The sequence below is a fragment of the Grammomys surdaster genome, unplaced genomic scaffold (assembly GCF_004785775.1).
Source record: "Grammomys surdaster isolate TR1022 unplaced genomic scaffold, NIH_TR_1.0 242, whole genome shotgun sequence".
NCBI lineage: Eukaryota > Metazoa > Chordata > Mammalia > Rodentia > Muridae > Grammomys > Grammomys surdaster.
The window spans coordinates 9,860,705-9,887,781 of record NW_021604687.1 but is presented as its reverse complement, the minus strand read 5'-3'; the positions used below and the strand labels follow the sequence as shown (position 1 = coordinate 9,887,781).

The 27,077-nt window shown below is 40.6% G+C and overlaps 1 protein-coding gene across 1 annotated transcript in view; it reads right to left on the bottom strand.

The window, feature by feature from the left end:
• The window catches only part of Ube3c (ubiquitin protein ligase E3C), a 101,862-nt gene extending 76,864 nt beyond the window's left edge, over positions 1-24,998 (bottom strand). Inside the window, exons 1-2 of the mRNA XM_028774739.1 lie at positions 24,663-24,998; positions 7,654-7,707 (exon numbers count right to left, since the gene is read on the bottom strand). Of these exons, the coding sequence (XP_028630572.1) occupies positions 7,654-7,707; positions 24,663-24,728 (120 nt within the window). The 5' untranslated portion in view covers positions 24,729-24,998. The remainder of the gene's footprint in view (positions 1-7,653; positions 7,708-24,662) is intronic.
• Between the last annotated feature and the right edge of the window lie 2,079 nt (positions 24,999-27,077).

Genomic DNA, 27,077 nt, shown 5'->3' with positions numbered 1-27,077 from the left:
CACATGGAATGGATACCCAGGTGGAGCAGTCTCTGGATAGACCCTCCTTTAGTTTCTGTCCCACACTTTGTCTCCATATTTGCTCCCATGAGTATTTTGTTACTCCTTCTAAGAAGGACTGAAGCACCCACACTTTGGTCTTCCTTCATGAGCTTCATGTGGTCTGTGAATTGTATCTTAGGTATTGTGAGCTTCTGAGATAATATCCAATTATCAGTGAGTGAACACCATGTATGCTCTTTTGTGATTGGGTTACCTCATTCAGGATGATATTTTCTAGTTCCATCCACTTACCTAAGAATTTCATGAAGTCATTGTTTTTAATAGCTGAGCAGTACTCCATTGTGTAAATGTACCACATTTTCTGTATCCATTCCTCTGTTGAAGGACATCTGGGTTCTTTACAGCTTCTGGCTATTATAAATAAGGCTGCTATGAACACAGTGGAGAATATGTCCTTGTTACATGTTGGAGTGTCTTCTGGGTATATGCCCAGGAGTGATATAGCTGGGTCCTCAGGTAATGCTATGTCCAATTTTCTGAGGAACCACTAGACTGATTTCCAGAGTGGTTGTATCAGCTTGCAATCCCACCAACAATGGAGGAGTGTTCCTCTTTCTCCACATCCTTGCCAGTATCTGCTATCACCTGAGATTTTGATCTTAACCATTCTGACTGGTGTGAGGTAGAATCTCAGGGTTGTTTTGATTTGCATTTCTCTGATGACTAAGGATGCTGAACATTTCCTTAGGTGCTTCTCTTGGCCATTCGAGTTTCTTCAGTGGAGAACTCTTTGTTTAACTCTTTACACCATTTTTTAATAGGGTTATTTGGTTGTCTTAGTCTAATTTCTTGAGTTCTTTGTATATATTGGATATTAGCCCTCTGTTGGATGTAGGATTGGTAAAGATCGTTTCCCAATCTGTTGGTTGCCATTTTCTCCTATTGACAGTGTCCTTTGCCTTACGGAGACTTTACAATTATGAGGTCCCATTTGTCAATTCTTGATCTTAGAGCATAAACAATTGATGTTCTGTTCAGGAACTTTTCTCCTGTGCCCAAGTATTCGAGGTTCTTCCCTACCTTCTCTGCCATTGGTTTCAGTGTACCTGGTTTTATGTGAAGGTCCTTTATCCACTTGGATTTGAGCCTTATACAAGGAGACAAGAATGGACGGATCTGCATTCTTTTACATGCTGACCTCCAGTTGAACCAGCACCATTTGTTGAAAATACTGTCCTTTTTCACTGGACAGTTTTAGCTCCTTTGTCAAAGATTAAGTGACCATAGGTATGTGGGTTCATTTCTGGGTCTTCAATTCTATTCCATTGAGCTTCTTGCCTGTCTCTATACCAATACCATGCAGTTTTTATCACTATTGCTCTGTAGTACAGCTTGAGGTCAGGGATAGTGATTCCCCCAGAAATTCTTTTTTTGTTGAGAATAATTTTTGCTGTCCTGGGTTTTTTGTTGTTGTTATTCCAAATGAATTTGCAAATTGCTCTTTCTATCTCTATGAAGAATTGAGTTGGGATTTTGATGGGGATTGCATTGAATCTGTAGATTGTTTTTGACAAGATGGCCATTTTTACTATATTAATCCTGTCAATCCATGAGCATGGGAGATCTTTCCATCTTCTGAGATCTTCTTCAATTTCTTTCTTCAGAGACTTGAAGTTCTTGTCATAGAGATCTTTCACTTGCTTGGTTAGATTCACACCGAGGTATTTTATATTGTTTGTGACTACTGTGAAGGGTGTCATTTCCCTAATTTCTTTCTCAGCCTGTTTATCCTTTGAGTAGAGGAAGGCTACTGATTTATTTAAGCTGATTTTATAACCAGCCATTTTGCTGAAGTTGTATATCAGGTTTAATTGTTCTCTGGTGGAGATTTTGGGGTCACTTAAGTATACTATCATATCATCTGCAAATAGTGATATTTTGACTTCTTCCTTTCCTATTTGTATCCTTTTGACTTCCTTTTGTTGTCTAATTGCTCTGGCTACAGCTACCAGTACTATACTGAATAGGTAGGGAGAGAGTGGGCAGCCTTGTCTAGTCCCTGATTTCGGTGGAATTTCTTCAAGTTTCTCTCCATTTAGTTTGATGTTGGTAACTGGCTTGCTGTATATTGCTTTTACTATGTTTAGCTATGGGCCTTGAATTCCTGATCATTCCAGGACTTTTACCATGAAGGGATGTTGGATTTTGTCAAATGCTTTCTCAACATCTAGTGAGATGATTATGTGGTTTTTTTCCTTTGAGTTTGCTTATATAATGGATTACGTTGATGGATTTCTGTATATTGAACCATCCCTGCATTCCTAGGATAAAGTCTACTTGATCATGATGGATGATTGTTTTGATGTGTTCTTGGATTCGGTTTGCAAGAATTTTATCGAGTATTTTTGCATCGATTTTCATAAGGGAGACTGGTCTGAAGTTTTGTTAGGTCTTTGTTTGGTTTAGGTATGAGTGTAATTGTGTCTTCATAGAACGAACTGGGTAGTGTTCCTTCTGTTTCTATTTTGTGGAGCAGTTTAAAGAGAATTGGTATTAGGTCTTCCTTGAAGATCTGATAGAATTCTGCACTAAATCCATCTGGTCCTGGGCTTTTTTTGGTGGGGGAGACTTTTAATAACTACTTCTATTTCTATGCTATGGGACTGTTTAGATGGTTTATCTGCTCCTGATTTAACTTTGGTACCTGGTATCTGTCTAGGAAGTTGTCCATTTCATCCAAGTTTTCCAGTTTTGTTGAGTCTAGCCCTTTGTAGTAGGATCTGATGATTCTTTGAATTTCCTCAGTTTCTGTTTGTTATGTCTCCCTTTTCAGTTCTGATTTTATTAATTTGGATACTGTCTCTGTGCCCTCTGGTTAGTCTGGCTAAGGGTTTATCTATCTTATTAATTTTCTCAAAGAACCAGCTCCTGGTTTTGTTGATACTTTGTATAGTTCTTTTTTGTTTCTACTTGGTTGATTTCAGCCCTGAGTTTGATTATTTCCTGCCATCTACTCCTCTTGAGTGTATTTGCTTCCTTTTGATCTAGAGCTTTCAGGTGTGCTGTCAAGTTGCTAGTGTATGCTCTCTCCAGTTTCTTTTTGTAGACACTTAGAGCTATGAGTTTTCCTCTTAGCACTGCTTTCATTGTGTCTCATAAACTTTTGCATGACAAGCCTTTATTCTCATTAAATTCTAAAAAGTTTTCAATTTCTTTCTTTATTTCATCCTTGAGCAAGTTATCACTGAGTAGAGCGTTGTTCAATTTCCACATGTATGTGGGCTTTCCATTCCTTTTGTTATTATTGAAGACTAGCCTTAGTCTGTGGTGGTCTGGAGGATGCAAGGGATTATTTCAATCTTTTTGTTTCTGTTGAGGCCTGTTTTGTGACCAATTTGGAGAAGGTACCATAAGGTGCTGAGAAAAAGGTATATTCTTTTTTTTTTTTTTTGGATGAAATGTTCTATAGATATCTATTAAATTCATTTGGTTTATAACTTCTGTTAATTTCACTTTGTGTCTGTTTAGTTTCTGTTTCCATGATATGTTCACTCCTGAGAGTGGGGTGTTGAAATGCCCCACTATTATTGTGTGAGGTGCAATGTGTTCTTTGGGCTTTAGTAAAGTTTCTTTTATGAATGTGGGTGCCCTTGCATTTGGACCATAGATGTTCAGAATTGAGAGCTCATCTTGGTAGATTTTTCCTTTGAAAAATACTTTGAGTATGAAGTGTCTTTCCTTATCTTTTTTGATAACTTTTGGTTGAAAGTCGATTTTATTCAATATTACAAAGGCTACTCCAGCTTGTTTCCTGGAACCGTTTGCTTGGAAAATTGTTTTCCAGCCTTTAACTCTGGGGTAGTGTCTGTTTTTGTCACTGAAGTGCCTTTCCTGTATGCAGCAAAATTCTGGGTCCTGTTTACGTATCCAGTTTGTTAATCCACCTCTTTTTATTTGGGAATTGAGTCCACTGATGTTAAGAGATATTAAGGAAAAATTATTGTTGTTTTCTGTTATTTTTGTTATTAGAGGTGCAATTATGTTTGTGTAGCTATCTTCTTTGGGTTTGTTGCAAGATTACTTCCTTGCTTTTTCTAGGTTGTAGTTTCCCTCCTTGTGTTGGAGTTTTCTATCTATTATCCTTTGTAGTGCTCGATTTGTGTAAAGCTATTGTATAAATTTGGATTTGTCATTGAGTATCTTGGTTTCTCCATCTATAATGATTGAGAGTTTTGCTGGGTGTAGTAGTCTGGGCTGGAATTTGTGTTCTTTTAGGGTCTGTATGATATCAGTCCAGGATTTTCTGGCTTTTATATTCTCTGGTCAGAAGTCTGGTATAATTCTTATAGGTCTGCCTTTATATATTACTTGACCTTTTTCCCTTACTGCTTTTAATATTTTTTCTTTGTTTTGTGCATTTGTTGTTTTATTATGTGATGGGAGGAATTTCTTTTCTGGTCTAGTCTATTTGGAGTTCTGTATGCTTCTTGTATGTTCATGGGCATCTCTTTCTTTAGGTTAGGAAAGTTTTCCTCTACAATTTTGTTGAAGATATTTACTGGCTCTTCAAATTGGGAAACTTCACTCTCATCTATACCTATTTTCCTTAGGTTTGGTCTTCTCATTGTATCATGGGTTTCCTGGATGTTTTGAGTTAGGAGCTTTTTGCATTTTCTCTGACAGTTGTGTCAATGTATTGTTGTGTCATGGTATCTTCTGCACCTGAGATTATCTCTTCTATCTCCTGTATTCTGTTGGTGATGTTTGCGTCTATGACTCCTGATCTCTTTCCTAGGTTTTCTATCTCCAGGGTAGTCTCCCTTTGAGATTTCTTTATTGTTTCTACTTCCATTTTTAGATCCTGGATAGTTTTAATTCCTTCACCTGTTTGGTTGTGTTTTCTTGCAATTCTTTAACGGATTTTTGTATTTCCTCTTTAAGGGCTTCTACCCGTTTACCTTTGTTCTCCTGTATTTCTTTAAGGGAGTTGTTTATGTCTTTCGTAAAGTCCTCTATCATCATCAGGAAAAGTGATTTTAAACCTGAATCCTGCTTTTCTGGTGTGATGGGGTGTCCAGGACTTGCTATGGTGGGAGAACTGGATTCTGATGATGCCAAATAACCTTAGTTTCTGTTGCTTATGTTCTTGAGCTTGCCTTTTGCCACGTGGTTATCTCTAGTGCTACCTGCAGTCACTGTCTGTGACTGGAGCCTGTCTTTCCAGTTACCTTGCTTGTGTCAGAACTCCTCAGAGTCCAGCTGCCTCTGTGATCCTGAACTCCTTCCTGGAAGAGCTCCTAGGAATCAGGCTGCTTCTGGGAACTTGAAATCCTGCTACTCTGAGTGCAGTGGTTCCTCTAGGATGGGTCAGGATATGGTGTCTTCACGGGAGCAGACCAGCTAGGAGTCTGCCCCAGCCAAAAGGTGCATTTGTATATTTTTAATATTATACATCTGTGACTATTTGTGAGTAGGTGCATTTTAGTCAGTACAGGTGCCCTGGGACGCCAGAAGCACTGGTTTCCCTGGAGTTGTAGTTACAAGTGGTTGTGAGCTGTCCAATATGGGTATTGGGAATTCTTGAACACTGAGACATTTCTCCATTCCCATTCATCATTGAATATATCTCTAATGCACTGAATATTATGTAGCTAATACCAACCATTTTTTTTGTTTGTTTTGCTTTGCTTCTTGAGACAGGGTTTCTCTGTGTAGACCTGGCTATTCTAAAACCTTGTAGACCAGTTTGGCCTTAAACTTAGAGATCTCCCTGCCTCTGCCTCCTGAGTGCTGGGATTAAAGGCGTGTGCCACCACCGTCTGGCCTTGTACTTTATTTCAGGGCATTTCATTATTCCCATCCCCCCCAAAAAAAACCCCTTACCTATTTTAGCGGTTACCCCTCATTCCTTGCCCAGACCTCCATGCCATTATTCATACGTTTCTCAGTAGATTTTCCTAGCCTGTGCATCTCATACAATGTAATTACTCAATCTATAGTCTTCTTTCTGATCTTTTTCACTTGGCATGGTGTTTTCAATACTCATAAACTCTGTAGCATGTGTCAGCACATCATTCCTTTCTTTGGCCAAATAACATTTCATCAAATACATTTCTCATATTCTGCTTATCTGCTCATCAGCTGGTAGGCAATTGCTCTGTTTCCACAGTGGGTTATTATGAACAGTCCTGCTATAAACACTATGTCCACCTTTCTAGAAAGATAACAGGCTTGCATATCTTGAGTACAAACCTAGGAGTGAAATTAACATTTCTTTGACAATGTTTTCTAAGACAGATACACCATTTAACACTCCCATCACAGATATATGAAAGAAGGAACATAAAAGCAGATTATCAGACACACTACATAACTTCCTCAAACAGTAGGAAACACCAATAAGTAAATACCTTTCCTGATACAGCACTTGAGTATCAACTGAGGGCGACTTTACCTGTGCAACTGGTTGGTGATCTGTCCTAACTGGTAGTAAGAAATGCTGCTGTGAGGACAGACCTCACAGATAAATGTCCTAGACAAAAATGTCAACAGTGATGAGGCTGGAAATTTGTTTCTGTTACTAGGAATGGTCTTCCTTCAGCTTACACAGCAACAACCTCTATGCCTTCAGTATCACTCATACCCACACTGCCCTTCTCTCAGGACCCTACCTTAAGTGCCCATCTATCTCAGCCTCCTTGGTGAGTAGCCATAACTCTGTGGTCTTAACAGCCCTCAATACCATCTTAGTCCTGCGTGTTACTTGACAACCACAGAGTGGAGTCCTTATCTGTCTTGTTTACCATCAGCAAGTATCTCCAGCAAACACAACAGTACCTAACAAACCATAAGTTCTCAGACATCTATTAAATGCAAGAGTAAGTTGTTGAAATAACAAGACCCAGGGCAGTAGTGGAAGCAGGCAGATACAGTTCTAGGATAGCCAGGGCTACAAAGACCCATGCCAGGACTACTTAGAGAGACCCTGTCTCAAAAATAAATACATACATACATACATACATACATACATACCAAGTAAAATAACAAGACCCAAAGCTCTTATCTAGAAAAGCAAGCCTTACAATGTAAGTTGTGATTAACCACCAGAGTTATTTGAAGTAACTATTCCCAAAAGATGTAACATAAAAGTCAGACACCATGATGTATAAGTTCAATTCCAGCAATCCAGGAGGCAGGAAAATGAAGTTTGAAACCAGCCTAGGCTACATGGTTAGGCTGGCAGGAAGGACAGGAAACAGGCATTTAAAAAAACAAACAAACAAAATAAAAACAACAAGAAAAAAATGTCATTAGCTTTTCTTTTAATCTTTTTCATAAATAGCTAAGACAAATATCTTAAAGTTGAGTTTTCTCCTTATATGAAGCAATGTATATTAAGCTTTTCTAGACCTTCTGAAATCTTATAAGCAAAAAAGATAACCAAAACCCTACACTTCTCTACCCAGAACTCAGCCTCAACTCTACCTTTTCCTACAGTGGTTCAAGAATGAAAAACTTACTGGAAAAATTGAACACATCTAAAACTGTTGCAAAAGATAAACATATATAACATATGGACATGTAAAACAAAGCTTAAAAAAAAACTACAGAAAATGTGTCTATAAAGAGTAATATAATCAAAACCATTACCTCTCTCTTGCGTCTTTCTTCCTGAGTGCGATGTAAAAGAGAAGCCTTTTCTTCCTAAATCCAAAGAGAGACAAGATTAGAATAATTTTAAGCCTTGAAAACATCATCATACAATGATTACAGAATGTTTTGGCCCAAAAAGGATTCCCAAAAATCTACTTAAAGTTAACACTCCTTGTTTTTGCTAGCACATGGAGAGTCACATATGCAAATGAGTACTGTAAAATCAGTATATATGTTGACATACAAACACATTACATAGAACTAAGCTTCTCTATCGATATGTAAAGCTAAAAGAAACTATAGTTTCATCACAGAAAACTTCAAATAGAAGCCTTTATATACCATATGTCCAAAGGCCATATAATTTGCTTTAAACTTACTCAAAGATTTCCCATTTTCACTAAAAGTTGTTTTTGAAATTGTCCTTTTAAAATATTTAGACAAAGAAAAGCTTGAAAAACAGTGTCTCTATCAATCAAAAACTGTTCTTTTTCAAATTGAGCTTCCTAATCTGAATATGCCTTTTCCACTTTTCTATACAACCAGACCCTCAACAGGAAACACAAGTTCAGCATTAAATCCACAAACTTTCGACTAGTGGACTTAATCTGCTCTCAAATCATACCCAACATCCGTCAAAGCACTTTGTTGCCCCCTACAAACACTCATCCATAACAGTTCCTGGTTTGAATTTATGCCTTGATCCTGTTGTCTACCAGCTTTAGTTTTCAACATCCTATCATGATTTAACTGATATCATGCAATAATGGTAGTCATTATATTTTATAGGACAAGGTTTATCTCCGTGACTCCATACTTACACAAATAACTAATTGGGGGTGGGGGGGGCAGGATCTAGTCTTCACTACAACTAGTGAATAGACACAGCAGGCCATCAACTCCAGCTTGGAACAACCCAGAAGACACAATATAACTATTCTGGTAGTCTTACCAAAAATAAAATACATGCATTTATTTGAAGGAAAGACCTTATATCTCTATGGTGGAATATGTACATTTGTAATAAACACATTGAACAAAATATATTACCTTTAAAATTACATTTTAAACCAGACAAAGGCTCATAATCTGAGCTACTAAAGAGGTTAAATTCAAGGCAAGCCTGGGTAACTTAGTGAGACTTCATTTAAAAAAAAATTGGTGGGGCAAGCTGGAGAGATATAATATATCTTACTGCCATTATAACATGTATTAAGCCCCCAGTTCAAATTCCAGTACTACCAAAATAATTATTAATTTTGTTTTTATTTTGAGACTGGGTTTCCTTCTATGTAGGCCTGGCTGGCTTCAAACTCACAGAGATCCACCTTCTTCTTCCCCCTAAGTGCTGGGATCAAAAATATACACTACCACACCTGGTAAAACAATTTTTAATTAAATTAAATATCAATTAGGATTATAGGAGATGTCACTCTGTAGGAGCTGTCCACCTTGGGGTTTTTATTGTTGTTGTCTGTTTGGTTGCTTGTCTTGGTTTTGTTTTGAGACAGGATCTCATTATGTAGACCAATATCACATTGAATTCACAGCAATCTACCTGCCTCTGCAGATTAAAGGTTTCCCAGTAGGACCTGGAGCGCCCTGATTTGGCTAGGCTGCCTAGCTACTAAAAGTCCCAGGGATCATTCAATCTCCACCTCACCAGTATTGGGATTGCAAGCTCATTCATTGCCACCATGACTGAGGATCAAACTCAGGCCCTCATTTTTATATGGAAAACACTTCTTCAAATGCGCTGCCACCCGCCACCCCAACTCCCCAACTGTAACACTACCACTTGGGAGATAGAAAAATTAGAAATAAAACTAAAACAAAACCAGACAAAAGCCTACAGTCCTGAAATTTAGCATCCTCCTGAACAAAAAAGGGCCCTGGCAGCTTCCAGTGTGAAGAGAAGCAGGTGCCTGCCTTCACAAGCCCGGAGTTGTCATCTGCTTTTAACCAGAGTGGACACTCCATGCACTAGCACTGTTAAATGTTCCTGCACAGAGATCAGGAATGCTGCCTACAGAAGGAAGCACATTTGTTTTGGATAGTTTCCAGTACTGGAGGACAAAAGACCATATACCCTCTTGTTTAGCCAACACATTACCTTTGCTTTTCCTGTCACACCATGCTTTAGTCATGAGTCATCAACAGACAGTAAAGGATTTCCTCTAGTTTAGGGATTTAGAAATGGCTTCTCAGCCTTGGTCTATTAAGTAAAGGCACCATCAGTCCAGCCTATAACAGGATGCTCCTTCCAAGAGAACAGATCAACTGTCTGCCCTGGAGAACAGTGGCTCCACAATCTGGTTCTGTCTATCCGTAGAGTGCAACTGTGTCATCAAGGAAGAAAGAATCTTGTCAGATATCTTATTTGCTTGGTCACAAGTCATTACTTCCAAACCTAACTTTGGGAGCAATTAGTAACTTTGCAGCCACACTTTTACAGATTAACAGGATCTAAGAGATCTTGAAATGACAACAAAACTTGTGAAGGTGGTTTTCCACAGAATTGGGGTACATAATAAGACAAGTTCATTCTCTCAGCCATTGCATTAAAAAAAATTTTTTTCAAAAAGCTCAATCTACTTGTTAACTTGTGTTTTTCCTTTTTAGCTAGCAAGTTTATATAAGAAAGACTAAAAGATATCGCCAAAGAGTCAGAAATGTGATGGAGACACACCAACTATCCTACTCATCATCAAAACGATTGTTTATATAACCATCTTCACCTTTAGATTTTAAAAAGGACTATTTTTCTTTAATATCTAACTGGTATCAGGTTCAACAGTCAACAGGCATGACTTTAATTTCCGATGTGACTCATACTAGTAAAAGTGCAGTTTTACCATGAGGCTGAGAATGAACCAGCCTGCAACAAGGCAGATAGGAATTCTGACCAGAATCCACAAAGTCACATGGGCCATGCAGCTCCATGCTTTAGCTGCATCACTAAACCACACCTATTGAATTTTTTGTTAAAATCTGAAAATAAATAAATGTAATTTAATTAAATCTCAATGCGGAGGATGACATTCTCTAAAACAGCTACAGTTTAGCTTAGACGTGCAAATTTGATCACAGAATTCAATTTTTTTTTTTTTTTTTTACAAAGCAAACCATCATAGCCAAGATTCAAGACAAATCACAAACTGGGAACAAATATTTGAAACAGCACAAAAATGACCTTTTATAGCATTCAGCAATAATATGAAAAGCAACAACAAAAGGGAAAAAATCATCAAAAGTATATGTAACTCACAGAAAATGTATCTTTTAAAAGAACTTCAACTCAACTTATTTTAAGAAAAAAAGTGAAAAATAAATAAGGATTTCTTATTTCTATATGTGGAAGAAATATCAAATGTGAGTCTTTTCTAATACTATAAAACTTGTGTAGCTGGGTAGTGGTAGGTACAAGCCTTTAATCCCAGAGCTCGGGAGGTAGAGGCAGGCGGATTCTGAGTTTGAGGCCAGCCTGGTCTACAGAGTGAGTTCCAGGACAGCCAGGGCTATACAGAGAAACCCTGTCTCAAAAAACAAAAACAAAAACAAAGCAAAACAAAAATTGTGTGTAGGTCAAGGAATTTAAGACCTTTTTGTCTCCTCCACTTTATAAGACTTGGAAATATTTGAATCTTCCCCATCCAAAAAATCTCTGTTTACTCAAAGGCCCAGTGCTCCATTCACACTTCCTTTTTTTTGTTTTTTTTCCGAGACAGGGTTTCTCTGTGTAGCCCTGGCTGTCCTGGAACTCACTCTGTAGACCAGGCTGTCCTCGAACTCAGAAATCCGCCTGCCTCTGCCTCCCAAGTGCTGGGATTAAAGGCGTGCGCCACCACTGCACCAATTCTTTCAGACAACTGAATAAGAATGTGAACTAGATTCCAGCCTACTGGCAAAAGACAGTTGCCACTTTCCTTAGTACAAAAACCAAATCCACTTCCTGTCTTGGTGTGTATTTGCTCTTCCAGAGCACACCCTCTTGGTCCGAGTATTGTGTTTACTTCATCCAGATACTTCAGTAAGAATGGTGGTCTCTTTCTTTGTGATCCTGAATTTATTTCTAACATGTATTTGGGATATATAATGTTAACTAATGCAATGTGCAGGGCAGACAGGAAGAAACAAGCTCTTTCATACACTGACATAACTTCCTCAGAGGTAATTTAGAAACACTCAATCCAAAGCTTGTACTTAGAAGTTTCACTTCCAGGAATTTAATTTACAGACGGCAATGATAGTCACAAGAATATTCCTTTAAGTGTTATTTGAATTAGAGAGGGGGAAAATACTGCCTGGTATGGTAGTGCACATCTCTAATGTCAGCATTTGGAAAGCAGTTGACAGGAGAGCGGCTACAAATTTCAGAAAATCTGGGTATAGAGACATCAAGTTTCAGACTACCCAGGACTTCTCAGTGAGACCTGTCTTAAAAAACAGACAAAAGAACCTAAACCAAACAATCTGGAAAGCAACTTTAACAGCCATTTTAACCATCAGCAGTGAGAACCGGCACTGAAGCTAGTCCCAGAGCCACTCAGAACAATGCAGTGGATCTGCCTGCCTTACCCTTCTCTTACCTAGATTATTAAGGGAAAAAGACAGGCACTGGGGTTTAAGGAGCGTCAGACTGTGGACACCTAAATGATTACACACACAGATAGCCGTAGGAGGCTGTGGAAAGTCCAGAAGCCAAGTCTGAAAAAGAGAAATAAAAGCTGGGAGGGAAGGAGAGGACAGAGTGAAAAGATAAACAGACTATTTTTTTTTCTTTTCTTTTCCATCATTTGAATTATTGCCCATGTAAACTAGTTATTTTCTTGCTTTTTAATCTTTTATTGCACTTACTTACTTAATTTTTTTTTGTTTTGAGACAAAGGTTCTCTGTGTCACCCTGTACACCAGGCTGACCTCAATTCAGCCACCTGCTTCTGCCTCCTGAGGGCTGGGATTTTATTAAAAGTGCGTGTCACCACCACCATCTGGTAATTATTATTTATTATTTATAATTCAGAGATACTCTTTCCTCTACTTCTCAAGTACTGTCATGCACCATCATACCTTCACTATTCTCTTGAATGTATTAGCTTCATTTCCAACAGAACCACTTCAAGCTGTCCTTTTAATTCCACACGCATACCACAACATGCACAATCGCACACTTTGAAGACCATTAACAAAAACTAGAAATATGTATAGGGTAAATTTGTGAGCATGCATGCAAGTATGCTCTCCTGTGCATACACATATGGGGGGAGGTCAACTTGGGTATCTACTTTTTTTTCTGAGACAGGCTCTCACTGAACACAAAGCTCCCAGCTTTGATAGTCGGGCTAGCCAGCTAGTCCTGTGGATTCACCTGTCCTTTCTCTTAGCACAACTAGTGAGGGTTAGTGTGGTAGTTTGAATATGCTTGGCCCAGAGAGTAGCACTATTTGGAGGTACGGCCTTGTTAGAGAAGTGTGTCACTGTGGGCCTGGGCTTTAAGACCCTCCTCCTAACCAACTGGAAGCCAGTTTTCTCCTAGAAACCTTCAGATGAAGATGTAGAATGCTCAGCTCCTCCTGCACCATGCCAGCCTGGATGCTGCCAAGTTCCTGCCTGGATGGTAATGGATTGCTCTGAACCTGTAAGCCAGCCCCAATTAAACGTTGTCCTTATAAGAATTGCCTTGGTCATGGTGTCTGTTCACAGTAGTAAAACCCTAACTAAGACAGGTATGTTATAAGGAACATAATAACTTAAACACCTTTTTGTGTTACTTGGTAATGGTTTCTAGCCATATGGCTGAGACACAGCTTTGCTAGCATATATATTGATACCCACCAGAAAGAGGACTTGATATTCTGTGAACAGTCAGTGTCTCAGTGACCACTGAACTGGCTCTGTGGCTGGGCCCACACAGGACTGCCTCACAGAGCTAACTGTTGATTTATACTTGCAAGGATCTCCTTGGACCTCCACCAGTGCCACCTTCCCAGCTCTCTACAACTAAAGGATTTTATGGAGAAAGTTGGTTGAGCTTACAAGTTTCTGAAGCACCTTTACCAGAGAAGATTCTCCAGGGGGACCTGTAGCAGCATTTCTGCCTGTTTAGCTTTTATATTAGCATGATATTAAGGAGTGTTTGTGTGAAAAAAAACGGAGCATATTCAAAAGACAAATCTTGTGTTGACACCCCAACTGCTGAGCACTTTACAGTCCCATGTTCTTTGTACACACATCCACCACCATACCCAATTCTTACATATAGTCTGAGGATCCGAAGTCATGTTTTCACACTTGTGCAGCAGGCACTTTACCAACCCCTACCTGAGTCACCTCCTTAACTCGGGAAATATGTTAAAACAAGGAAGGTTCATAATATAGTATCAACAATCCTCATTGTCAACAATTATAGTTTCAGGGACTAGAGAAAAGGCTCAGAGGCTAAGACCATTGGCTACTCTTCCAGGGGAATCTGGTTCAGTTCTCAGCACCCACCCAGCATCTCACAATAATCCATAACTCCGGTTTCAGGGGATCTGATATTCTCTTCTTAGCACCAGACACACACATGGTAAACAGACATACACAGACAAAACATTCAGTCACATAAAACAAAATGTAAATATTATAACTTCATGTCATGGCAATTCATGTCTTTAGGTCCAGCACTTGTAAGACAGAGGTGGGTCTGGTTGTATGGAGTTCCAGATCAGTCAGGGATACACAGTGAGACTTTTCTCAAAAAAAAAAAAAAAAAAAAAAAAAAGGTACACAACTAAGCTACAGTTCTCAGGGTTATTTTTTGATAGTTTCATCCTTTACAGTAAACACTTCCAGAACACACAGGTAACATAGGCACCAAGCTATTTACCGGAATACTAGAGCTTACTAGCATGACTAAACAAATTAATTTAGGGCTAGAAAGATGACTCAGCAGTTCAGAACACCAGTTGCTCTTCTAGTAGACCCAGGTTTAATTCCCACCCACAGCACCTACATGGCAGCTCACAACTGTCTGTAACTCCAGTTCCAGGGGATCTGACACCCTCACAGACACATGAAACACCAATGCACATACAATTTTAAAAAGTTTTTTAAAGAATAATATAATTAAGATTAAGGCTACATCATAAGGAAACCATATTCAGACAAACTTAGAGCCAAATCCTCCTTCCTCTACTGTACTACAGGTACAGTAGTACTCGAAGGAAGCAGGCTGAACAGCACTGCCCCTCATTAGACTGAGAACAGATCAGAGCTCAAGCAACATGGCTTAGTGCATTCTGTTCAATTATCCTTGATTGTTTCCTCTACAGAACATTACTTCATAGAAGAGTCAGTGAGAGAGAGAGAGCATCCTGCAGAATGGACGACTGCAGAATGTAACAGGTGTCTACTGCAATATACAAGGAAACAGAAACAAGCATCTTCCAAAGGAAATCCTGAGACTCCCTCCAATGCTAGGAGATCCAATGCCCTCTTCTGGCTCTGCAGGTTGTAAGCATACATGTAATACATAAACATACATGCAGGCAACACATACATATAATAAATTAAAAATACAAAAATAGTCCTTACAAGATAGGATAGTAGGGCTGGAAAGATGACTCAGCAAGTAAGCACCTTCATGTTTCACAGCCATCCATAATTCCAACACCATAGGATCTGAAGCCTTCTTCTAACTTCTATAGGTACAAAACACACACGCAGTACATACATACAAGCAGGAAAACACACAAACAAAGAGAGACCCTGCCTCAAACTAAAGTAGATATCTTCTGATTTCCACACATTCACTGTGGTATACACAACCACCACCACCCCCTAAACACACACACACACACACACACACACACACACACACACACTCACATACACTGTTGAATGGCTTTTCCTAAAGAAGCTGAACAAATGTCTACTCACTGAAGATTGATACCAACAAGACACCAAAACCACAAAAGTCCCCAAGTTCTACCAAAATCTAACTCGATTTTAGTAATCTAATTAGTTTACAAGATTGCTCACAGAAATATGGACAGCTCAAAGACAGCTGCATCACCAAAAACCTCACCCATCATGCATCTTCACAAAAGTGGCATTTCTGGGGCTCTCTGCAGGACATGTAGGCCACTGAACAAATTGGAAAGTCTCCTTAATATTATATAAACTTAGCCGGGCGGTGGTGGCGCACGCCTTTAATCCCAGCACTTGGGGGGCAGAGGTAGGCGGATTTCTGAGTTCGAGAGTGCGAGGCTAGCATGGCCTACAGAGTGAGTTCCAGGACAGCCAGCCAGGACTACACAGAGAAACCCTGTCTCGAAAAACCAAAAAAAAAAAAAAATAAAAAATAAATTATATAACCTTGATGAGCAAGGGACTGTGATGGTTTGATGCTCAGCCCAGGGAGTGCCACTATTAGTGGGTGTGGCCTTGTTAGAATGTGTCACTGTGGGTATAGGCTTTAAGACCCTCATGCTAGCTGCCTGGAAGTCAGTATTCTGCTAGCAGCCTTCAGATGAAGATCTAGAACTCTCAGCTCTACCTGTACCATGCCTGCCTGCATGCTGTCATGTTCCCACCTTGATAATAAACTGAACCTCTGAACATATAAGCCAGCCCCAATTAAATGTCCTTTATAAGACTTGTATTGGTCATGGTGTCTGTTCACAGCAGTAAAACCCTAACTAAGGCAGGAACCTTGTGAATCTTACAGGTTTCAGAAACTTCCTCAGAGTTGTGAGTTGTTTATTTCCCTAGCCTTACTGAACCTTCCCTTAGAATGGAAACATTTTATTTAGGATTGTCTTAGTCAGGAACCCACATAGGGCAGGAAGCAGGAGCGGATGCCAAAGGCCATGGAGGCATGTTACTTACTGTCTTACCTCCTCTGGCTTGCTCAGTTTGCTTTCTTATAGAACCAAAGACTACCAGCCCAAGGATGGGACCACCCACAATGGGCCCTCTCACCCTTGATCACTAATTGAGAAAATAAAATGCCTTACAGCTGGATCTCAAAGAGGCATTTTCTCAAAGGAGGATTCTTTCTCTGTGATAACTCCAGCTTGTGTCAAAAACCAGCTTATAGACGGACTTCCGGTCTGGGCCCGAGCATAGAGCAGGTCACAGGCGGCAGCTCCGTACCCAACCCCAGAAAACCGAGAGAAACAGGGACTCCCAGGAGCTTGAACTCACGCAGCATCCCAGGTAAAAATGAATCACCCGTGATGCCTGCTGTTAGAAGTTCTAATCCAGATGCTGGCCTCCAAACTTATACTACTCAGACCTTTGAAGGGCCACCGACAAGAATATCAAACAGCTAGAGATTGACATCACTAATCTGAAGAAATCCCAAGTTTCGCCGTCTGAAGAGACCTCCTAAAATCGCAAAGATCCTTATTGGACTTGATTTACTCTAATACAATAGAAAAGGCTACATACAGCTCTTGACTGTATACAGCCCTCAAAGAAGAAGGTTGCCTTTACATAGACAAGACAAGGAGGGTTAAAGAGAGCATGAAATAGGTAGTGAAGGCCCTAAGAAAAATCAGAGAGGGAAAGAGACAGATGAATGCTGGTACAAGAAGTGGTTTGCAGCCTCTCCAAGGTTGTCAACCCTATTTCCTTCCATCTTGGGACCATTATTTGGGTTCTTTTTGCTTTTTTCTGCTGGTCCCTGGCCCTCAAATAGGTGGACTAACTCTGTGATACAACAGATAAATAACTTGGTAGCAAAACCTACTCAGATACATTATCATAAGTTAGCTACTGAGGACCACGAGACTCAAGATGAGGTTGTTACTTTATACAGAGTGTTTCCAAAACCCATCTCCACCCAACCCAAAAGGGGGGACTTCTGCCCCTAGACCATGCAGAGAGGGGCCACCCAGAACCCCCTCTGACAGGCAATCTGAATTCTTGCTTAGGCTGCGAGGCTAAGCACTGCAAGGGAATATAAATAAAAGATAAAAATATCTATCTGGGTTCCCTGAGGGACAAGCTTGACTGCATAGGGGTTGATGTCAAAAGTATCCCCTCTCCATGAAAAAGACATCGGGACGGGTATGGCCCTCATGCCTCACTGGACAACGACAGGGGGACTGGAGCCATTACAAGGTCCCCTTCAAATACTGGAGGTCAGGCCTCTATCCCCACCTTTGCAAGTTTAGAATTGCCACAGCCCTTCTATATTTAGAGAAGGGAGGAGATGTCTGGGGCAGCCCTGCTTACACACTGTAGGCCTAAAATCAGCCATAGGCCTAAAATCAGCAATAGGCCTGTAATGCATGTATACTAACACCAAGTCTTGGGTCTCAGTGGAAAAACATTGAAACAAATGGGCATAAGCTAATGTCAACAGGCAGCTTTTGTGGAAATTTATAAGCCTGAGTAGTCATAGACCTTGTAAGTAGGTAGCCTTGGCAGACAATACCAACTTAGATAAGGACAAGCGAGTCATAGGCAGAGTCATAGTGAATTGTTCCCTGAACCTTCACCTAGCCAATACCTGGTTCTGAAGATATTTGTATTCCCCATGAACACCCACACTCCACATCCTGCCTTTATGTGTTTATTCCCCTGTGTGAATTAATTACGATTTGAGGAAAAAAAAAACAGCTTATATAAGGATTTGCTACACAACATTACACACATATCCAAAATAAATAAGTAAAATATTAAAATAAAATGAAAACAATTTTTTACAGCAAAAGAAACCATCAACAAAGAGGCAACAACTTACAGAAAAGGAAGAAATGGCTAGTGAGATGGCTCAGTGGTTAAGAGCACTGACTGCTCTTCTAGAGGTCATGAGTTCAAATCCCAACAACCACATGGTGGCTCACAACCATCAGTAATGCTATCTGATGCCCTCTTGTGGGGTGTCTAAAGACAGCTACAGTGTATTTACATATAATAAATAAATAAAAATTTTAGAAAAGGAAGAAATATTTAACAAAGGTTTGATGTTCAGAACATATACGAAAAAAATAAAAAAGCCCACCCAAAGCCAAAATACAACTTTTAAAATGGGCAAGTTATCTAAAAAGACAGTTCTCAAAATATAACCATATGAAAAAAATTGCTCACATCAGGCATTCAAGCACATGGGAGGCTGAGGCAGATCTCTGAGTTAGAGACTTGCTTGGTCTACAGAGCAAGTTCCAGGACAGCTAGACACAAAGAAACTGTCTTGAAAACAAAACAAACAAACAAAAACAAAAAAGAGGGAAAGAAAAGAAAAAATAAAAAAGTGCTATTATCAATTGTTAGCCAAAAAAGAAATATAAATCAGTTTTGAAGAGATGGTTCATTGGTTAAGAGTACCAAAGGATCAGAGATTGACTCCCAGCACCCAACTGGCAGCTCACAAAAACCAGAAACTCCAGTCTCAATGTATCTGACACTATTTTGGGCCTCCATAAGCAGCAAGTATGTACATGGTGAACCAACATACATGGATGCAAAATTCTAATATATATTAAAAATAAAGAAAAATAAAGAAATCAAATAAAAAAAACCCACAAATATACTCCCTCCAGTTACAAAATTATTGTCAAAAGACTAAATAAATGCTAATCAGAAGGAAAAAGTCTGTTGGTGGGTATGTAAACTAGTATGGCCATTTATGTACTTCAGTGTAGCGGTTCCTCAAAAATTGCATACAGATTTACCACATACATACTACCAACTATCACATTTTGCAAAAGGAAATGAAATCAGCATGTTAAAAATGTCTACATGTCCTCTTACTGCAGCATCATTCACAAGGGCCTGAAGGGAATCAATCTCGGTGCCAGAGGCAGGAGGCACAAAGACCTGAGCTCACAGACAGACTAGTATACACAATGAGTTCCAGGACAGCCAGAGTTCTTACCCAGAGAAATCCTGTCTTGAAAAGTCAAAATGAGATGGTTGGGAATATAACCACAGTGTTAAAGCACTTGCCTGGGACATTTACGAGGCCTTGAGTTTGCGCAGCTTTCAGGCAGCCGCTACGGGAAGGGCAGTGCTCCATATACTTACTGCATGTACTGAAATGGCATTGTGCTTCATGAATACATACAAGAGTGATGCTTACTTCAAACGTTAAAATTGATTAAAGACTTTAAAATACAAGCTCATTAATACTACTAAAAAATAAGACAAAAGACAATCAGAGTGATATTAACTTTGGTGAAGAAATTTTAGACACATAAGAAACATAACGATGAAAACAAAGATAAGAATCTGGAGTTCAAGGACAACCTGGGTATATATCAAAAACCTGTTTCAAAAGACCAGGGGCTGGAGATACAGTCTGCCATGTACAATACTCTGGGTTTAGTCTCCATCCAATATTGCAAAAGAATATTAAGAATAAAAAGAGTACTCATTGGTATTTTCCAAATTCAAAACTTATATACACACAAATGTTTACAGTGGCTTTATTCAAAATTGCCCCAAATTTGGAAGAAATCATCAGTCTTTCAACACAGCTGAATAAGACAAACTGGCACACACCATGAACTATTATTAAATGGGAGAAGTGTTATCAAGCTACAAAACATAAAACTGCTAAGTGTAAGAAGTCAATTTGCAGGTCTAGGTGTGGTGGCTCACAAGAGAAGCTTTAAGAAGGAGAGTTGCTGCAAGTTTTAGGCCTGCTTGAGCTACATAAGGAGAGGTTGAATTAAAAAAAAAATAAAAAAGACAATATATAAAAGTCATGACACAGAAAATGTTTTTAACATCGATAACAGAAACCAAAGACTGTAGTAAATAGAAGTGAGAGGGATATTTGAGAACTTTGTTCCTACTCACTTTTCTATAAACCTTAAACCACTCTTTTTTTAATTAAAGATTTATTTTATGTATATGAGTACACTGTAGCTGTCTTCAGACACACCAGAAGAATGCATTGGATCCCATTACAAATGGTTGTGAGTATCCATATGGTTGCTGGGAATTGAACTCAGGACCTCTGAAAGAGTTGTTAATGCTCTTAACAGCTTAGCCAGCTCTCCAGCCCCAAACCACTCAATATATGTAGCATACTGTTAATATAAAATAAGATGCAGGCTGGTGATGGGATGGCTCAGCAGGTAAAGGTACTTGCAGCCAAACCTGACATCCTGAGTTTGATCACTGGAACCACACAGAAGAAAGATATAACTGACTTCCACAAGATGTCTACAGGCGTGCTCTCGAATTCACATGCCCACACAAATGCACATACACATAAGATAAATATTATTTAAAAACTGAAATAAAATAACTAGCAAGGCATGGAAAGATATGGAGGAACCTAAAACTGCATATAAAAGTGAAAGAAGTTGTTCTGAAAGTCTGTGTTTTAGGATTCAAACACTGACATTTTGGGGAAAGCAACTCTATGTAAACAGGATTGCCAAAGGTAAACAGAAGGAGGGCAGTGGCTAGGCTGAGAACAATGGGGTTTAAAGGCAATGGGAACTATTCTGTATGATGCTGGATTAGGGTTAGGCAATTATAGTAATCATTTGTCAGAATCCTAAGAGCACTGTAGACTTCAGCTGGTGATGTTACACAGGAACAAATTCAACACATAGGGACTCTACCATCTGCTCCACGGTCTGTAGCCTGCTTTGGAGGCCAAAGCAAGAGCATCATTGAAATGACTATAATTCAACTACCATTATTAGATTAAGTAGCTATGAAAACTTGCAAAGGTAATCTTAAAAGTTGCAAAGATAATGTTAAAGTCATTCCTCCTACCTACAAATTTCCTACATCCACATATACTCTCACTTTCAATCTGATAGTTCCCAACCATATACTCTTGGTTTTTCTAGGCTCTTCCCTGTATTTTTACTCCTAGCCTTCCTTCATCTTGCTTTGTCTCACTCTATAAAACTTGGTCAAGCTGTCCTATCATCTAAACCTTCCTAAGACTTCAAATTCTTTCTCCCTGCCATCCATTCAATCTTCTTGTCTTTTACAGAGAGGCACTGTACACCCCCTTCTATTCCTTGCCTAACTCCAGTCTTGACTTCAGCTCCTGATACCCTAAGGGGCACACTCACTAGCCACCAGTCTTCCAGTGTCAAATCTAGATTATGATGTTACCTGGAGGTACCCATTCAGCATTCAACACTTCTGACCCACTTCTTCCTCCTATAAACTCATTCTCCAGACATCAGTCTCCCTAGTTTTCCAAGGTGTGATACTTCCAGTTCCAAACTTGAATCAGCAACTAAGCCACCAGTTCACTGACGTCCTTCATACCTGTGTCTTCTTAGATTCCTCTAGTTCCACATATACCTGAACCCCACAGGAATATTGGCATTCATTCCTCAAGCTCTGTTCCCCTGTAGTCGTGCCTAGCTTAAGCACACACCTGGAATAATCTGTACTGAAAGATTCCCTCTCCTCATCCCTCAGAGGTTGAGACTCTCAACTCATAAGTGGAAACCATGACCCAGCCAAGAAGATTTCCTCTCCAGACACTCAGGTATGAGATAAAGGCACTCAACCAGGAAATTATACATGGCCACTGATTGGACAGAATGAAATAAATGGACAGGACCTATATATAGAGATCATGTCAAGAACGCAACTCAAAGAGGATAACTGAGCTAAACTACCTTGTACTGGCAGCATGGAAACTGGACAGTTCTTGACTTGTACGTTCTATGAAATATCATCATGCCTCTCACAGACTTTTTGCTTATTTGCTTTTCTGCACTTAGTTTTAGTGGATTTTTGTACTTGCAATCAAATGACTGCTAAGATAGTCTTCTACACACACACAAGGCTACCAAGTGAACTGTGCCATCAGAATGTATCCTGATTTCAGAAGCACTGACTCGGAGCTGGGCATGTTGCTGCATTCCTGTCTGTGCTTTCAGCACTTGGAAGGCAGAGGCAGAAGGACTGTACATAAACAATGTTCTAGGCCAGCCGGGATTATGGTATAAGATCCTGTCTCAATTATAACAATATACAAGTATAGGAGATAATAGAACTGAAGTAATGGAACTCACCAAACACCTACTTCAAACTTTCCACACTGTCCCTTCAAACCCATCCTACTACTTCCCATCTTTCTAGAGCAAATCAAGCAATTCTGTTTCTGTATTAGCCTGAGAGAAATACAAAAACAATCGAACAAACAAACAGAAAACAGTCATTAGTGCACCATAACTTTTCAAGGTGCAAGTCTTATCTCCCAACAAGACTATAAACTCATCGAGTCTTGGACTTTTCCAGCATATAGCTCTTTCAGATAATAAACAAAAATATTCATTTAACTTTTGAAAAGGAAAAGACTAAGCAATTTTTCACTAAGCTGAAGAAGGGAAAGATTTCAAATTATAATTTAAGACATGAAGAAAGTATACTAGAATGGCCAAAATTCCAAAGACTCTCAATAGCACTTATTGACCAGGATCTGAATCAATGGTGCCCTCAGACTCTGCGGGTTGTAGGGTAGTGGGCACATCAACTAGGGAAGCAATGGGCAACGTGCACCAGAAGAGCAAAAGTGTAAGCAACATCCACCAAGACACATGTAATAAGCACCCATGAAAACCAGAATGGGTCGGGCGGTGGTGGTGCACACCTTTGATCCCAGCACTTGGGAGGCAGAGGCAGGCGGATTTCTCAGTTCGAGGCCAGCCTGGTCTACAGAGTGAGTTCCAGGACAGCCAGGGCTATACAGAGAAACCCTGTCTCGAAAAACAAAAAAACAAAAACAAAAAAAACAAAAAAAACCCAGAATGGTCAATTGTGTTTTATTCATGTCCCCAACCAACAAAGACACAGTGGGATGGGAGAATCTATCAAAGGAGGCACATAAACCAAGAGGCAAGGCACATAGGCTGACCACGCTGCACCCACTCATCTGATCTCGTTTGCACCAAGCTCAAAAGTTAAAACTGACCTGTAGAAACAAGTCAGACAAAGCAGTTTGCTTGAAGAACGACTACTGATAGGAATTCCAGGAACATCCTTTATCACGAGTCATCATTTACATATGGGTATGTCCAGATAAAAATCATTTATAAAAAACAAGGCCCGACAGCACTGCTTTTGCACATACAATAATTTGGGAAAGAAAAAAAATTTACGCTAAAGGGCTAGGGAGATGACTAAGCAGTTAAGGTCACTTACTGCTTTTGCTGAGGGCCTGGGTTTTGTTCCTACTACCCACATGCCAGCCCACAGTTGTCCTTAATTCCAGTTCCAGGAGATCCGAAGCCCTCTTCTGACCTCTGCCGGAACTAAGCAAGCCTGTGGTGCACATACTTACATGCAGGCAAACACTCGTATGTAAAATTTCTTTTTAAAATAAAGCTTTAAAATTTTGCCTAAAAGAAAAAAAAATCTTTTTAACTCTAGGGAATCATGTCTGGATTCCAGAATCGGCCTAGAGCATCGCGGCCGGTTGTCCTCATCCTTCAGACTGCCCCAGAAAGCCGAGCAGTGTTTTTAAAACAAAAAACAAAATACCTTCACCAGGGAAAGGTCCAGAAGCGACCCGGGCCCCAGGCAGCCACAACTCTGTATTGCTCCGAGTGGAGAAGGCTAAAGCGGGACGCAGGCTACAGAGACCTTGTCCTACCTGCCCTCTCCCACTTCCTAGGCACGAGGGACTCTTCCCTAAGCTGTTCTTGAGGGCAGAGCACCCCAAGCTTGTGAGGAGCGGGTACGGCAAGTTTAAAGGTCGAGGGAGGGGGGAGCCTCGCACTGCTGGAGAGCTAACCGTGTAACGCCCCCCAGCCACAGACTCCGGGTGCACTTGTGTTTCCAGGTCAAAACTGCGGCCCCTGGGCAGGCGCGGCGAGGTCGCAATGAATGACCCAGCCGCTCAGTCCGCGGCTCGACAGCGCTCCTCCGGAGCCTCCTCACGGACCCGTAAGCACTGCACGGCAGCCGCACCCGGCAGGAGCTCGCTCCACAGAGAACTGCAGAGCAGCGCCTCCCGGGCGCTGACAGGCCGACGTTCGCCTCAGGCCCGGGTTCGGTTAACACCTCGGGCCGCACCGCCTCACCTTCCTGCTCGCGCCACCGAGAGACACTTTGGGCCTTGTCTTGAACTCGCCCTCGAAGCTGAACATCTTCGCCGCCTATCCCATCTGCGCGGCCCGGCAGGCGGCGGAGCGGCCGGGGGCGGGCCCGGCGGGCTGGGCGGGGCCCGGCAGGGTCGCGGCCTCGCTGTCCCGCGCCGCCCCGCCTGCGGCTCAGCGCTCTCCGCCCTGCACGCGGGCGCGAGCGCGGCGACGCTGGAGGCCGGCCTGTCCACGCTGTTTCATCCACAGCGCGCCGCCGCCGAGCGAGGGGCGCCCTGACTCGCGCCTGCACCGCGCTGCCGTCGGAACCAAGATGGTGACTGCCCACACTGCGCGCGCGGCCCCGTGAACGTGCGCGGCCGGGTCATCGACAGCGCGGCGCTCCTCCCAGCAGCCCCCGCGAGCGCCGGCTCCGCCATCGATAACGCGGCGCTCCTCCCGGCAGCCCTTGGGCTTGCCTGCGTGCGCGGCTCCGCGGAGGGCACCACCCTTATGCGCGTGCGTCATGCCGCCATCCGCTCCCCCCCCCCCACCCCATTCCCCCATTGTCGCCGACGGGGTCGCGCGCACTACTGGAGACGGGAAGCCCTGCAGAGGAGGCCGCACCCAACCTCCAGCTAGATGTGGGGGAACAGGTTACTATGCAGGGAATATACACTATGAGACTCAGAGACGAATAATGTATGACATACGAACAAAGGTATTCGTGGACACACACCGGACACATAAATGTACGCCATACTCATACAGATACACAAATGCACACCAACACAAGTAAGTTATACCACACAACATATGTATAAATATGTAGCTAACATACACGTTAAAGATATCAGTTCTGTACAGATACGCAAATATACACCAACACACAAAAGTCAATACACTATATATATGAATAGTTAATATATATAAATGCATGCCAAATGTATAAATGCATCATAAATACATAATGTACAAATGTACCCTATCATATATCCATACACTTATATACATGTCTAATATATGTATGTACATGTATAAAAATATGCGCTATTACATATACATAAGCACAAACATAAATATACACAAAGCAATGTAAATGAATCAGTGTCATATACAACATATACACAAACACATATATGCCATACAAAGCAATATAAAGACATATCATGTATGTGTTCATATATACACACATATATATGCATAAAACAGTATGAATATACATAGAATTTGATAAACATACAAATACATACCATGGCATGCATGAAATATATATACATCATACCCGCAAATGTCATATGTATAGTATGTATATCATATAGTATATGTTCTGTGTACATACAGATATATGATATATATAGTATATATATGTCAAATATATATATATATATATGCACAGATACATAAATATATCACATATACATGTATTACCATGTGCAGGATTGAAGACATTATCTTCTTGTTTTGCTTTGTTTTTGTTTTTCCCTTCAAAAGATTTATTTATGTTACGTGTATGAATATTTTGCCTGCATGTATGTCTGTGTATTACGTGTGTATGCTTGGTGCCAAAGAGTGCATCAGATCTCTTGGTACCAGAATTACCATGGAACTGAACCCAGTTCTGCTGCAACAAGTGCTCTTAACTGATGAGCCATGTCTCCTGCACTGTTTAATTTTTTTCTTTTTCAAATAAGGTCTCACTTACAGCCCTAGCTGGCCTGGACCTCACAGAGATTCTCCATCCACTGGGATTAAAGATGTGTACCACCATACAAGCCAGCTCCTTTTTTAAAAAAAAATTAAAAAGTATTATATTTTAGTTTACTTAGGGTTTATGGGGTAGGGTATGTACCATGATGTGCATGTGGAGATCAGAGTACAACTTTTCTCTCCTTCTATGATATGGGTACCAGGAGTCAAACTCAGGTCATCAGGCTTGGTAGCTAGCAACTGGTACATTTACCTTTCATCTGCTGAATCATTTTCCAGCTCTATCTATCTATCTATCTATCTATCTATCTATCTATCCTCTCTCACTGGCTCCATGTGTGTGTATAGATATAGATATATAGATATATAGATTAGATATATAGACATATAGATAGGGAATGTCACAGGACAATTTGTAAGAGTCTTTTCTCTCCTACCATGTGGATTCCAGAGTGTGAGCTCAGTCATCAGCCTTGATGAGAAGCACATTTACCGCTGAAACATCTTGCCAACCTCAAGTTGAGTGCTGTATTGGCAACAATACTAAGTGACAAAGCCCCAGATATTGTTTGAATAAATATGACTAAAAGGTCACGGGAAGAGGTAGGGTCAAAATCCTGTAGATCACGCTAAGGAGGCCATGGAGACAGACCTCTCATTCTATTGAGAATTCAAAACGAATGCAGAACTACCTGCAACATGTTTTGA